The sequence below is a fragment of the Calonectris borealis genome, chromosome 5, assembly GCF_964195595.1.
Source record: "Calonectris borealis chromosome 5, bCalBor7.hap1.2, whole genome shotgun sequence".
NCBI lineage: Eukaryota > Metazoa > Chordata > Aves > Procellariiformes > Procellariidae > Calonectris > Calonectris borealis.
In genome coordinates this window covers 2,530,128-2,542,908 of record NC_134316.1, presented here as the reverse complement: position 1 = coordinate 2,542,908, position 12,781 = coordinate 2,530,128, and the positions used below count along the sequence as shown (strand labels likewise).

Sequence of the window (12,781 nt, the reverse complement as noted above, 5' to 3'; positions counted from 1 at the left end):
CATCTCAGAAAGGCAGCACTGAGGAGCTCAGCCCCTGCCACCAGTGGGTTGGTGAGGAGAGCCCTCAACAGCGCCAAAAGAGTCCAAGCCTTGTTAACAGTGTCCCGCCTCGTGCCAGTGGGGTCACAAGAAACCCTGACAGCGCAATTGCTTCTTCCAGAGTATGTCACTTTGTCTTGGCCTTGAGCACTAATCCTTAATTGATGCAGGCAGAGAAGGAAGCTGAATGTAACTGTGTCCAAGGTGCCCATGGTTTTGGTGCAATCCTTGCAAGAAGGGAATCCAAGCAAGAAGGGAAGGGGACAGGGGCAGTCACTTCCCAATAAGTCCTTGGTTTGCTCTGGTAAATTGGAGGTAAGAGACCTTCACCAGCACAATTCCCACGGGACCCCAAAATGTACGGACCTCAGGCAGCCCGAGTGCAGCCTGGGAAGGTGCTGGGAGCCAGGGAGGTATCTCAGATACTTGATGAAAGCCAAACACCACTGAAGGGGGTAATGACCAGGTGAAAATCCAGCAGTGGGCAGCGGAGCTGCATCGCTGCCTGCCAGACACACGGAGCAGCTTGTCCCCTTTGTGCCCCCCCCGTGTCACCTCTTGTCACACTAGGGTGCAGGAGCCCCCAGGCCGGTGATTGTCCTTAGCCCCGTGCCCCGGGGCACTCAACCTTGAGCAAGCACAGGGTGTTTACTCCGTGGAGGCCGGGGAAAGCAGCACTGCTGCCCACCGGCACCCCACGAGCGTGTGTCGCCAGTGGCGCAGAGCACGGCTGGGAGGAGGTCTGAACCGTGGGGTGCCCCCCCAGCACGGGGCAGAGAGGGAGCGGGGTGTAGTGGGGTGGTGACGAGGGGACAGCAGGCTCAGAGTGCCGGCGGGGAAGCCCCACCGCAGGCGCGCAGCCCGAGCCGGGGGCTCTGCCCGGGACCGGCGGGAGGTGCGCGGAGCTGCCGGGCCAGACCCCCCCGCAGCCGGCAGCGGAGCGCGCAGCCAGCGCGGGCGCAGGGCGCCCCGCACTGTCCGCACCGCGCAGCCCTGAGGAACCGTGTGACCGGTACCCAGTGCCGGCTGACCACCCATCAGAACCGCGGCGCGCAGCGGAGACACCGCACCGCGCAGCGGGACCTGGGGCCCACCGCACCGCGCATCCCGGAGCAGAGAGGGACGCACCGCACCCGCGCATCCCGGAGTAGAGCGGGACGCACCGCACCCGCGCATCCCGGCTCCGAGCGGAGCGCGGCGTCCCAGCTTGGCACCGCCCGCGGCCCTGCGCGCCCGGTGGCGGAGCCGCGGGGATACGGGAGGCGGCGGCGGCGGCGGAGGAGGAGGAGGAGAAGGAGGAGGAGGAGGCGGAGGAAGGCGCGCAGCAGCGAGCCACGCAGCTTTGACGTCGCCGGGCTGCGGCTCCCCGGCTCCGGCTGCCGGCACGTATAGCACAACGTGACGGCACACCGCCGCCCTCCATCCCCACTCGCACACTCACACGCACCCCACACGCACCCACCGCACGGCAGAGGGAAACCCACTGCCCCCTCGCCCCCCCCGCCATGGGCCCGGCCGCCGCTCCGCAGGCGCGGTGAGGGCTGCTCCCGGCGCGCAAGAGCAGGACACACCTCCGCGGCCCCCCGCCCTCCCCCGACGCCACCTCCGCGCCGCGCGGGGGGCTCCGCGCACCATGCGGGGGTCGCGGGGCTGCGATGGCATCTGATGGCCGCGGGGCGCAGGCGGCTGCGGCGGCCCCGGGAGGCGTTCGGCGGCCCCGGAAGGCGGCGGCGGCGGCGGCCGGCGCCCTGAGGGGGCTGCCGCTCTGAGGGGGGCTCGCCCCGCGCCCCTCCGCGCCGCTCCGCGCCGCCCGCTGCGCAGGAGGAGGAGGAGGAGGCGGAGGAGGAGGAGGAGGAGGAGGAGGACCGGAGCGGTGCCCGCCGCCTGCCCCCGCCGCCCTGCCTGCGCGGGCGTGCGCGGCTCGGCCGCAGCGGAGCGCGGGGCTCCGGCGGGCGCTGCGCTGCCTCCCCCCGCCGCTCCCCCCCCGCGCCGGGCTGGATATGTGGATGCTCACGTGAAGATGGATGTAGCGATCGGGCTGCTGGGGCTGCTGACGGTTCTGCTGGAGGGCAGCTCCGGGCAAGGGGTGTACGGTGAGTCCGGGGTGCGGTGTGACCTTGTCGCGACTGTCGCCGGGGCGGGAGGAGGGGGTGGGGGGGGAGTCCCCCTCCGCGGCTGCGGGGGTGGCGGGGCCCCGCTGCGCGCCGCGGGAGCCGGCGGAGGCAGAGCGGAGGCAGCGCCGTTGCCATGAGACGCTGACATTGCACGGCCGAAACCGGGGAGGGAGGACGGGGAGGGGGCGCGGGGGGCTCCGGCTGGTCCCGGCCCGGGCTGGCCGCCGCCGCGATGGGTCTTCTCCGCGCCCGCGGAGCGCCGCGGGGCCGCCGCACTTGTTAGCAGCGGCTCCGCTCAGCGGCCGCGGAGCGAGGGGCGGGGGCGAACCGCAAACTTCCCGGTGCTCCGCCGGGGGCGCGCAGTCCCCGTGGCCGAGCGGCGCGGGTGGGCGCGCAGGGGAGCGCTCCGCGGCCCCGCTCCCCCGGCCTTCCCCCCGGCAGTGACTTGCAAATCGCCGCCGCGGAGCGGTACGCGGGGGGCTCCGCGGAGCGGGGTGGCCGGGGCATCACCTGCTCCGCTTTCAGCCCCCGGCGGCTGCGTGGGGTCTGGCGCTGGGGCCGCGGGTCTTGTTGCTTCCCCCCCACCGCAAGTTGGCCCCGTTTCGGCGAGGAGCGGGGAGAGCCGGCTACCCCGCCGGACCGCGGTGCTGCGCGGCGGGAACGCCGCCCCGTGCGCTGGCCCCGGCCACGGTGATGCCCCGGCCGCGGTGATGCCCCGGTCCCGGTGTTGCCCCAGCCCCGGTGATGTCCTGGTCCATGCCCCGGCCGCGGTGATGCCGCGGTCCCGGTGATGCCCCGGTTCCGGTGATGCCCCAGCCCCGGTGGTGCCCTGGCCCATGCCCCGGTCGCGGTGATGCCCCAGTCCCGGTGATGCCCCGGCCCGGCGGTGCGGTGCAGGGGGTGGCTAAGCAGCGCGGTTGGGTTCGGCAGCGGTGTGGTGCTGCTGGGAGCGTTGGCTCTGGTACTCAGTGTTGAGGAGACTTCATGAATTTGCCAATAAATGCTTCGTTTGACATCTGCTCCTTCGAGCCCCTGCGCCTGTTTCCGCACTAAAATATTTGCTTCCCGCCAGCAAGGCAGCCCCGGCTAGACATGCACTTCCCGCCCCCCCCCCCCCCTTTTTTTAATTTTGCAAAATTTCAGTGTAATTGAAAATGTCTGAGGGGTTCTGCTCGCAGCGGCTGGATTACTAACATGCAGATCTCGGCACTGGCAGCACCAGGGCTCCCTGCCTTCCCCAACACACAGGCACATATTGTTGGATGCACTGGAATAGCAACTGCTGTCATGAATAGGAGAGGGCTTGTTCAGGCAGAGCGTGTTTTGTGGGGGCCTACAGGAAAGGGAGCTCTTGCCCTAGACTGAACGCCTGCATCGATGCACGGGCGTTGTCACATGCAGATTTGTAGTAAGACTTTTGTTTGGCAATGATGCCTTTTCATCCTGTAAAATGTAACGCCTTATTTAGGTTAAGGACGATGGGTGAAGGGCTGGTGAGAGTGTGGGGGGGGAGTGGTGTGAAGTCAGTCATATGCGGTTGCACTATATTTGAAACCCGTTTCATGTGAATTTGTGTTTCTTCATTGACTCCCGAAGGTTAGTTAGTTAGCGGACAGAGCTCTGCCAAAAAAAGCCCAACCCAGGGTATGCCTCCCGGCAGCGTGGAGTGCCTTGAAGATCCCGCTCTGTGCACCAGGGCCATTTTGAGAAAGGAGGTTTTGAAGGTAGTGCCCTGAGTTACATTAGCAAAAGCAAGCCCCAGCCTGGGAGACGGAGACCGCTTAGTCCTTATTGCTTTGGAAAAATAGGCTTGTGGGATTTGAACAACTTTTTTGTCCCTTATTGAAGATTTCAAGATCCTCACAGCTTTGCTTCCAAGCGTGGAGCAGTTAGGAAGAGGTCTTGCTGACTTAACCCACTTGTTCCCTGCTTTTATGCCAATAATCTGAAATGCCGGTGTCCCTCCTGAGAGCAGGCAGAAGCCCAGCAACCTCCTCCGTAAGGAAGGCTCGGGGTGTTGCTCCGCTTCGCCAGGTGAAGGAGCATGCTACCGTGTCTGGCTGTCCTCCCCGTGCCCTGCCTCTCTCTCCAGCCCTGCACGGAGAACTTGCTGCTTTGCAGGTCACTTAGACCCATCATTCAGGTGCCGTCTGCCACTCCGACTTCTCCCCAGTTCCTCCTGTTGAGGTTTGTGTCTCATCCGCAGGAGGACCTGTGTCCCCGGGACAGAGTCCCACTCGTGATGTGCACTGCCTGAGCTCCACCTGGCTGCTCTCCGGCACTGCCTGCCTGCCGTGGATGCTCGTCTCTGACACTGCAGGAGGGTGTAGAAGCGACCGCTCAGCTCTGCCCTGTGCCGACACACTGCCTTGGCCCGGCAGCATGCATGTCACCCAGAGCAGCAGCACTTGAGAGCTGTTTTGGTGCCTTTAAATGCAAAATAAATGGTCTGCATTTGCTTATTCCTAGTTCATACCAAAAAGCAAATTAATGTCGCATGACGTCTGGCTGTACATCTCACTGTAAACTTTTCCTCTGTTGCTTCTGAATAGTAAAGCTGTGATTAAAAAGTCGATTGCTCGTACAGCTGAACCTAAGGGAGAACTGAGGCACCGACACTGGGAACAGTTTCCCAAGGTGGAAGAGCAGGTCAGTGATGGAGCCAGGGCAGGCGCAGACCTGCCCAGTCCCCTGCTCTGTGCCGCACGACGCTTCTCCAGGGGATGGGGGGAGAGCAGAGCTGCTAAAATCCCCAGCAAGACATACAATTCCTCAGCTCTGCTTTGCCCAGCTTGTTTTCTTGGCGAAATAATCTTTAGAAAAATTCAAGTGCTGTATGCACTTTGCCTCCCATTTAAATTATGCATGACTTGCATGGTTAATAAAGCAGAAAACGCAGGTATTCAGAACATGATGGTTATCCTTTCACCGAACTTCAAGTTACAAGAGAAGAAATGGCTAAATGAGAAGACCGACATGGGCATGGAGCGTTTTTAAGCAGATAAGCGGTGGCTCATCAAAACGTGGGAGTTTTGTGAGAGTGGAGAGCAGATTTCCCCATCCGTTTCCCTGGTGCCGAACTGCCCCGGCCGGGGGGCTTGCTGGGGACCTGGGGTTCAGGCGCCAAGATGCATGGTGTCCCCAGGGTCTCACCTTGTGCCCTGCGGAGCGAGAAGCAGCGTAGCGAATGCCTGGGGATGAGCCCAAGCACTGCCACCGATTCCTGGGTGGGGGCCAGAGGGATGCCCGGGGAGCAGGAGGGACCTGGCAGTGGGAGGGCCGTGGGGAGCGATTGCTCCGGTGTCAGAGCCGACACTTTCTCACTCTGGGAAGCTGTTTCCAAAACATGCAAGTCACCACAGTAACGGGGGGCAGCCGTGGTACCCGCTGGGCGAGGTGCCGCTGCACCCATGGGGGTGTCGCACGCAGAGGGGTGCAGCCCCCCGGCACCCAGGGCAGCCCCCTCTGTGGCATGGTTTGCCCGTGGCCACTGGGGCATATTTCACCCACTCCTTGCAGAACTTTTAGTTGTTTTCCCATGACTTCAGCTGGAAATAAGCAGGGCAGCTACCGAGGACAAGTTTTTCATGTATGTAAACACCAGGTATGTCGTAGGGAAAAGTGTGTGCATGCAATATTCATCCCTCTGTGCATCCCCACACTGTGTTTTATGCCAGGTCCTATAACGAAAAGCGCTGAACATCCCACCTGCAGATGTGGATAATGTTAGGACGGCTACAAATGCCTCCTGAAAGCAAGTGATCACAACTGTAATGAGTATCCACTGTGCTCAGACATGCCAGAGTCTCCTCGAGGCTCTGCCCCTGAGTGTGCAAAGTGTTGGGAGAAGCAGCCGTAGCCGAGGGAATGATCGGGCTTTTCGTTGCTGGTGCAAAGTAACGTGGAAGCATTGTATTAAATGTCAGAGAGATTGTCCTTGTTCCTCATGCCAAGCATAAAATGTTATCCAACAGACTTAATTTTTATTGCAGTTGTATGTTTTAGAAAGAAGCAGGTTTGGAATGGGGAACCCAAAACCCAGACCTGCACCTTCCACCCCAGATAGCAGCTTGATTGGGGTCTGATGAAGCGCTTTGTGTCCTCGGGGAGGTGGAGCAGGGTCACACAGTGTCGGGAAAGATCTTCCGTCGCCTCTGGCTGCCTCTTTATAATGATGATGATTATTTTGTGGTACTCTCAGCTCCCTGGGGGGATTAATGACTGCTGGCTTCGGAGCTGGGAGTGTCTGCGTGCCGCTGCTGACCTGGCCTTTCCCTAACACTTGCCCTGGTCAAACAAGTGGATTGGAAGGATGAAAGAAGGGAGGGAGGGAAAAAAACCCAAACCACTCAGAGCAAGAGCGTTTTCCCCATTAGAAAGGCCGGTTGCCCGTTTCTGCCGGCGAGGGCAGCCTCTGGATGACCGGCCCCAGATGTCACCGCGGCAGCGCGGGGACGGAGGGTATTTCTGCGGCGCTGCTCGCCTCGGCCGGGTGTGAATGCGGGCGTTGTGTGGGGCGGTTTAACCCCGCACAATTCGGGACATTGTGCGAGGGAAGCGCGGCGGCCCGGGAACAGGGGAGGAATTATGCGGTGCCGCAGGGGCCGGTGTTTCTGAGCAGCTGTGTGCTCCTCCGCCGCCTGCTCCAGGAGGTTTTGCAGGAGCCAACTGATCACTGAGAGCTTTAACTCTTGACTGAGCCCCGGAGAGGGATCTCCTCCTCCCTCTCACACCGCGGATGTTTACACTGGGATTTCAGCAGTGGTCTGAGATGAACTTCAGCTTCGGCAGCTCAACCTGGGCGCACGCAGAGGCGAGGAAGCAGCCGTCGTGCCTCTCATGGACGATTGGGATTGACTCTGCTCCCGCGGTTCTTAGTTGTGCCACAGGTGAGGGGCCGTGCAGCAGCCGGCATCGCGGGAGCGAGGGAGCCTGGTGTCCAGGCGTGCTGGTCTGTGCATTCGAGGGGCTGGTTTTGCCCTGGGGTGCAACAGTTTGGGGCCGAGGGGTGCAAATGGATAGAGTCAAATTGTAAAAATGCTCAATAGTAAATGTGTGGGAGAAGGGTGGCAAGGAAACAGTCTTTAAACAAATAAAATAAAAGCTCTCCTGGCTCAGAAGAGCAAAATCCAGTTTAATTAGAATCAGTCAGATGAAGTGCTGGGGAGGACGGAAACAGATGAATGCTTAAAGCTCAGTTCTGTCTTCTACCTTCCTCAAATATTTTCTGGGACCTCCTTCAGTGAAGGGATGATCTGCTCCCTGCACGCATTGCAGTGCCAGCCTATATATGCAGGTATATATATGTATACTCTTGTAGGGCACTGGGTCTTCTGCAGTATATCCCCTTCCTCCAGCAGAAAAAACCCTTTCGGATGGGAGGCACCCAGCCACGGGCCGCGCAGGAAGCAATTGCAAGCGGGGAGGATGCTCCCTGCCTCCAGGACGCCGTCACTCTCCCTGACTCGGATGGGCTCAGCGCCATAAGTTTTTTCTTAAACCTGGAAAAGACTCTTTTTTTTTGGAGAAAGGGGTTTTTGAGAGCGGCTGTCCGAGGGAAGGCAGCTCCATTGGTCCCCACAACCCAGGTCTGACCCAGTGCACGTGTTCGGCGTTTGCGGTGCTGCAGCTCCATCGCCGCTGGAAGAGCCCTCCCTCGTAGCCACGCCGAGTCCCCACGACGGGCTCCCCCTTAGGTCCTTCGGTTTATCTTTTTATAGACCCTCGTTCCAATTTTGAGTTATGTCTGGATCTGGCTGAATTATTTCCTGCCATCTCCATAAATAATGGCCTCGCTAAATATAGCTGAAAATGGAGGGAAGTCGGTTTGCTATTCTCAGACAGATTTTGAAGCCTGGCTTTTCTGGAAAGAGGACTTTCTTTCAAGACACGGTGGCTGCCTGGGAGCCTGGTGGCCCAGCCTGGGAGATACCACATTCCATGAGTGCTTTTTGCATCCATGAAAGGTTGAAGGACCAGGCAGTTGCCTTGAACATCCTTACAGGGCCCCATCGCTCTTGGCAGCATTTAGCTTGATTTTGACATTTGTTTGCCCTTATTGCTTGTTGCCAGCGTGTTTGGGTGCCAGGAAGGTTTGTGATCTGGAGAACAGGTCTTGTGAGGAGCTCCATGCGTTAAGGCGGTTAAGACTGACTGGGGTAGTTAAAAAGGGAGATAAATATATGTTATAATTATCTCAGGAAGGAAGAGGCAGGCAGTGGTGAAGAGCTAGCTCCCAGCAGCCACCTAAGGTGTTAGAGGAGCCGACAACAATCATTTGAAGTTACCAAAGCCCACAGTGGAAATAAGGATGAGTTTTTTTAACAGCTGGGGTAATTAGCTGTTGGAGCAGCTCACCGAGAGATGTGCTGGACTCCCAGATGTCGAACGTCTTTGATATACAATCAAATGTTGCTTCTTAAATTGCCGAGCTCAATACAGGTAGGGATTGCTAAGGGAAATCTCTGGCTTGTGGATGTGTGGGAGGTCAACCGTGATGAGACCCACTGTCCCTCCTGGCCTCAAACTCTATTAATTTATTTTTAATATATCAAAGCAGTGATTGGAGTAATATATGTTACTTAGCAAATGGTCTGGACTTTGATTATGTTATAAATTTATTACATGATTAAAACACTGTGTATGAAACACGCCGGTAGGTAACTCTCAGCGTGGGAAGGGAGGAGGAGATGGGATCAAGGGACCGAAAGGTCCCTTCCACTCCTCTGTGTGTGTAGGTCTGTGTGTAGCACCTGCAGGATCACGTTCCGTGGGTGTGTATAGCGCACGCCTTGTTCCAGCCGAGGTAGGCACTGCTCGGAAGTTCGCAGCCAAGTTTTTGGCAGGCAGCCTCTGAGTGCCAATGTGTCCGAGTCCCATTGGCTTCGAAGTGAGAGTGGTGCTCAGGTACCCCTGGGAATGGGGCTCCGGGGGGGCTCTGGAGGCACTGGGGCCAAGGGCTGCCATGCTCCGAAAGGCAGTGGCTGGGCAGAGTCTCACCAAACACTGGCTGCTCTGCCGGAGCCATGTCGTCGGGCTTCATGGCACCAGCAAATGCAGAAATCCCACTGCCCCAGCAGTTGTTTTGTAACTTGGAAATGTGTTTTTGTGACTAGATGAAGTAGCTGTTTATCCCTCACATGCTGTAATACTGCCCTGGAAGATGCTGTGTCCGCAGAGCAGACAAGCTGGGGAGCTGAGGGACCGCTGGGGCTGGGGCGGGGGCAGAAGCAACGAGGAGCTGCTGCAACATGGCCTCAGAGCATGAAGAGGTTGGTGGAGACGGGTGCCAGGCACAGGACACCCATGCTAGGAGCGTACAAGGAGCAGAAGGTGATGCAGCCCTCGGTGAGCGGGCACCTCCACACCTTGCTGCAAAATGCTTGCTCCGACCCTCGCCGTCACCAGCCTGATTTTTACTGAAGACGTGGGAGCAGCGCTGGATGAAAGCCACCTGGAAGGTGGGGTGGAAGAGAAAGATCAACCCTGGAGCAAGCCTGGGGCTGTGCACGGCTGGGTGGGTGGGGAGCAGGCACTGGGGGCTGGGGAGGTGGTGTCCCCTCTTAATGGCATTGCGGGGGGGCTGCAGTGGGGTGGGAAAACCTTCCTCTGGTGCCAGGGAAGCTCTTCAGAGGCATGCCACATGGCATGGCCATGGCTTTGGCTTAGGGAAGAGCCACATCCTTTCCTTGGCCCCTTTTCTTCTCTCACCCCTTTCACATTTCATCCAAAGTGGATTTCATGTATGAAAATATAATTATTTAAAAAAAAAAACCAAACCAGAGCTGGAATTGCTAGGCAAGCAAGTGCAAGCTGTGTTTCAGCATGCATTTCTCTCTTTAGCCTGCAAGCAGTACATATCCATGCTAGCAGTAATATTTTCTCTCGTTTAACAGAAGTGGTAAGCACCAGCAGAGGAGTGAAGGGAAACGGGGGTGGGAATGGTGGAGCGGGGAGGGCAACGCGATACCCAGGGTGCAAAGGATGCGATGCAGCGTGATCCTCCAGACCTCACGCCGCTCCCCTGGCTTTCACCAGACTGCCAGGTAGCACCTGGCAATTTTTCATGAAGGTGTAATTCAAGAAGATAGCTGTAATTTCGGGGTGAAGAAAATACCCTACTTCTGCCTTTATTGTGTTTTTTAGATCTCCTCTAGTCCTTGCAGTGCTCTTCAAAGAGCCTGTGATGAAGAGCCTCCTGCCCACTGCCCACCCCATGGGAGGCCCCCCCAAAAGTCCCCCAAGTCTGCCTGGTACCCAGTACTGGTACCGTGGGGTGTCCCTGGACCGGGGACACAGCCAGCTGCAGGCTCATAAAAAGCCAGTCTATTGGGATGAAATAGAAACACCCACCAGATACAAGTATGAGCCTCCTTGGCCCCTGCCAATGTCTTGGCTGTGTCTGGCTTCCCGTGGGATGGCTCTGGAGCTGGGACATCCCAAACTGTGGATGGTCACAGGCACCCCTAACATCCAAGCATCCCATGTCAGGACACAGTAATGGGCTCTTGAGGGTTGTTTGCATGACAAGGGACACCTCGGTGCTCATGGGTTCACTGACGTAGTTTTGGATTTCATCTTCGGATGCTTTTGTCACATGTTGGGCTGGTACTTGTTTGCAGAACTGTGTGGCGTTTGTAATGATTTTCAGCTTGTAACATACTTCTTTTTATTAATAAATGGATGTGGCTGCACAATACTTCAGTATTTGAATGTTTGGGGAAGAAGGGTGGGTCATTACATTGTGTTGAGATGCCTCTGTCAAGCACCTTGCTGTTCTCAGATAGCCTCTACCTGAGGTGTACCCCAACACGGTACAGCATCACGTACCCCTCTGCACTGTGCACGCGAGTGGGCTCGTAAGTCATCCTGCTTTTCCATTGCACCCAGCCCTGTCAAAGATGATTCCTAGAGCTTGTGAGGTGGTAAGGATGCTGCAATAAGCACCCAGAAAGCTGAACTGGAGTTGCTATGAGTTCGCCCGTGGCTGTGGATTTAGGCGTGAGCTGCGGCTTTGGCGTGGCCATACACAGGCTGTGAAGCAAGTGCGGGAGCCCAGAGTGGCTGTATCCCGACTATGGGTATGGGCTTGCACAAAGCTCGGCATCGCTGCTGCCGTCTCACTGAAATGGGGCGTGCTAAGAATTGCATTGGTGCTTTGGTGAGGTCTCGGTGAGCTCCTGGCTACAGGTTGGCGTTGGTTCACACATGGCTGCTGCTAGTTGATGCCTTGCTTTGTCGTGTCTGCACTGCATGGGAATAACTTGGGCAGTGTAGTTAAATTAATGAGTCTCTAGCTTCCTAGAAAAGTGCAGTTTCCATTAAAAATTATTAAAATGACCAATTTTCTTCATGACTCATGATTTTTTGAATAATTTGTTTTCCCCACAATTGAGAAAAAATGGTTTTGTGGATTACACCCACCAGGTGGGAATTACAAAGTCACTGGGACCACCAGGAGGAGAGGGCAGGATTTAGCATGCTGATTGTCGGGGCTGTAATTATATGCTAAACGGTACTTGTGGCCAGTGAGACTTTTCCTTTCAGTGGTGGTTGGGAGGACTTTGGAAAGGCAAGAGGAGCTTTGATAGTGTGCTGGTAAGAAGACCTGGGGAGCCTGCCGAATGGTGGGTTGAGCCATTGACCAACGTGGGTGCTTCTCCATCACTGGCAGGGATGCCCTGCGGGGACAAGTGGATACCGTCATCTCCATCATCTTCCCTGTGCAGTGGGAGAGGTGGGAGAGTCTGGATCCAGCATGGAACCTTATGCCAAGGGTCTTGTTGTGCAGCACTGGTGTCTGTTTTAAAGCAAGCCTTTCTTGATTTGGTGAAGGTAAAATCTAACTGTCCTTGATGCACCAAGCTGGGAGCCTTCAGTCCTCTGGAGACAGCCAGAAAAGCTGCGCCGTCATCTTGAAGGAGAAACTGCCAGGGCTTTTATTTCTTACATCGTTTCACTGACTAATTCTGGCTGATGGCTTACGGATTTGCGAGATAGGGATCAAAGAGGCAGGGAGATAAAAGCCTTATACGGAGCTGACCGACGAGCAGCCATCCTCCCATTTTAGCGGGGTGCGCCGCGATGCTTCATTCCAACCGAGGAGTCGATAGGAGCTTAACAAAATAACAGCCTGCTCCGTCCGCGTGCAGGGCGAGGCGTGTTGGTACCGCAGCACGGTACGCACAGCCGGTGCTGCTGTTAATACGTGGATTAATATTCTGGGTTCCTGTCTCATTTCTCAAACTGGAGCTAAACCTTGTCGGGGCAGTTCTTGTTTTAAGAATATTTGAGCCTTGGGGAAGCTTAGTGCTGAATTTGAAGGCATTTTCCATGCTAGAGAGATGATGTAACATAATGAGATGTTTCTGGAGCTACTGTGCTTTGCAATCCTTCTCAAGCAGTCTGGGAGGAAGTTTGTAGAAATGATGTTGATTTTAGGTACCTCTTATTTCTGCAGTGTTTTGAGAAGTTACTTCTACTGCCTCCATGTCACAAGGGTCTGCACCTCCACAGGTGTTAAATAGCTTCTTTCCATCCACCAGAAGAGCCTGACCCCACTGGGTGGGGACCAGATTTCCACGTTGGGTAGCTTCTTCCCCAGATCCATGTCTGCTTTCTGGAAATCT

The 12,781-nt window shown here is 57.0% G+C and overlaps 1 protein-coding gene across 2 annotated transcripts in view; it reads left to right on the top strand.

Moving 5' to 3' along the window:
* Positions 1-1,953: 1,953 nt before the first annotated feature.
* The window catches only part of MDGA2 (MAM domain containing glycosylphosphatidylinositol anchor 2), a 388,607-nt gene continuing 377,779 nt past the window's right edge, over positions 1,954-12,781 (top strand). Inside the window, exon 1 of one of the 2 annotated variants that reach the window (XR_012673750.1) lies at positions 1,954-2,132. Coding sequence is in view for 1 of the 2 variants with exons in the window: in XM_075150684.1 (XP_075006785.1) it covers positions 2,060-2,132 (73 nt within the window). In the remaining variant the exon portion in view is untranslated. The remainder of the gene's footprint in view (positions 2,133-12,781) is intronic. The other variant, XM_075150684.1, reaches the window with a different exon arrangement.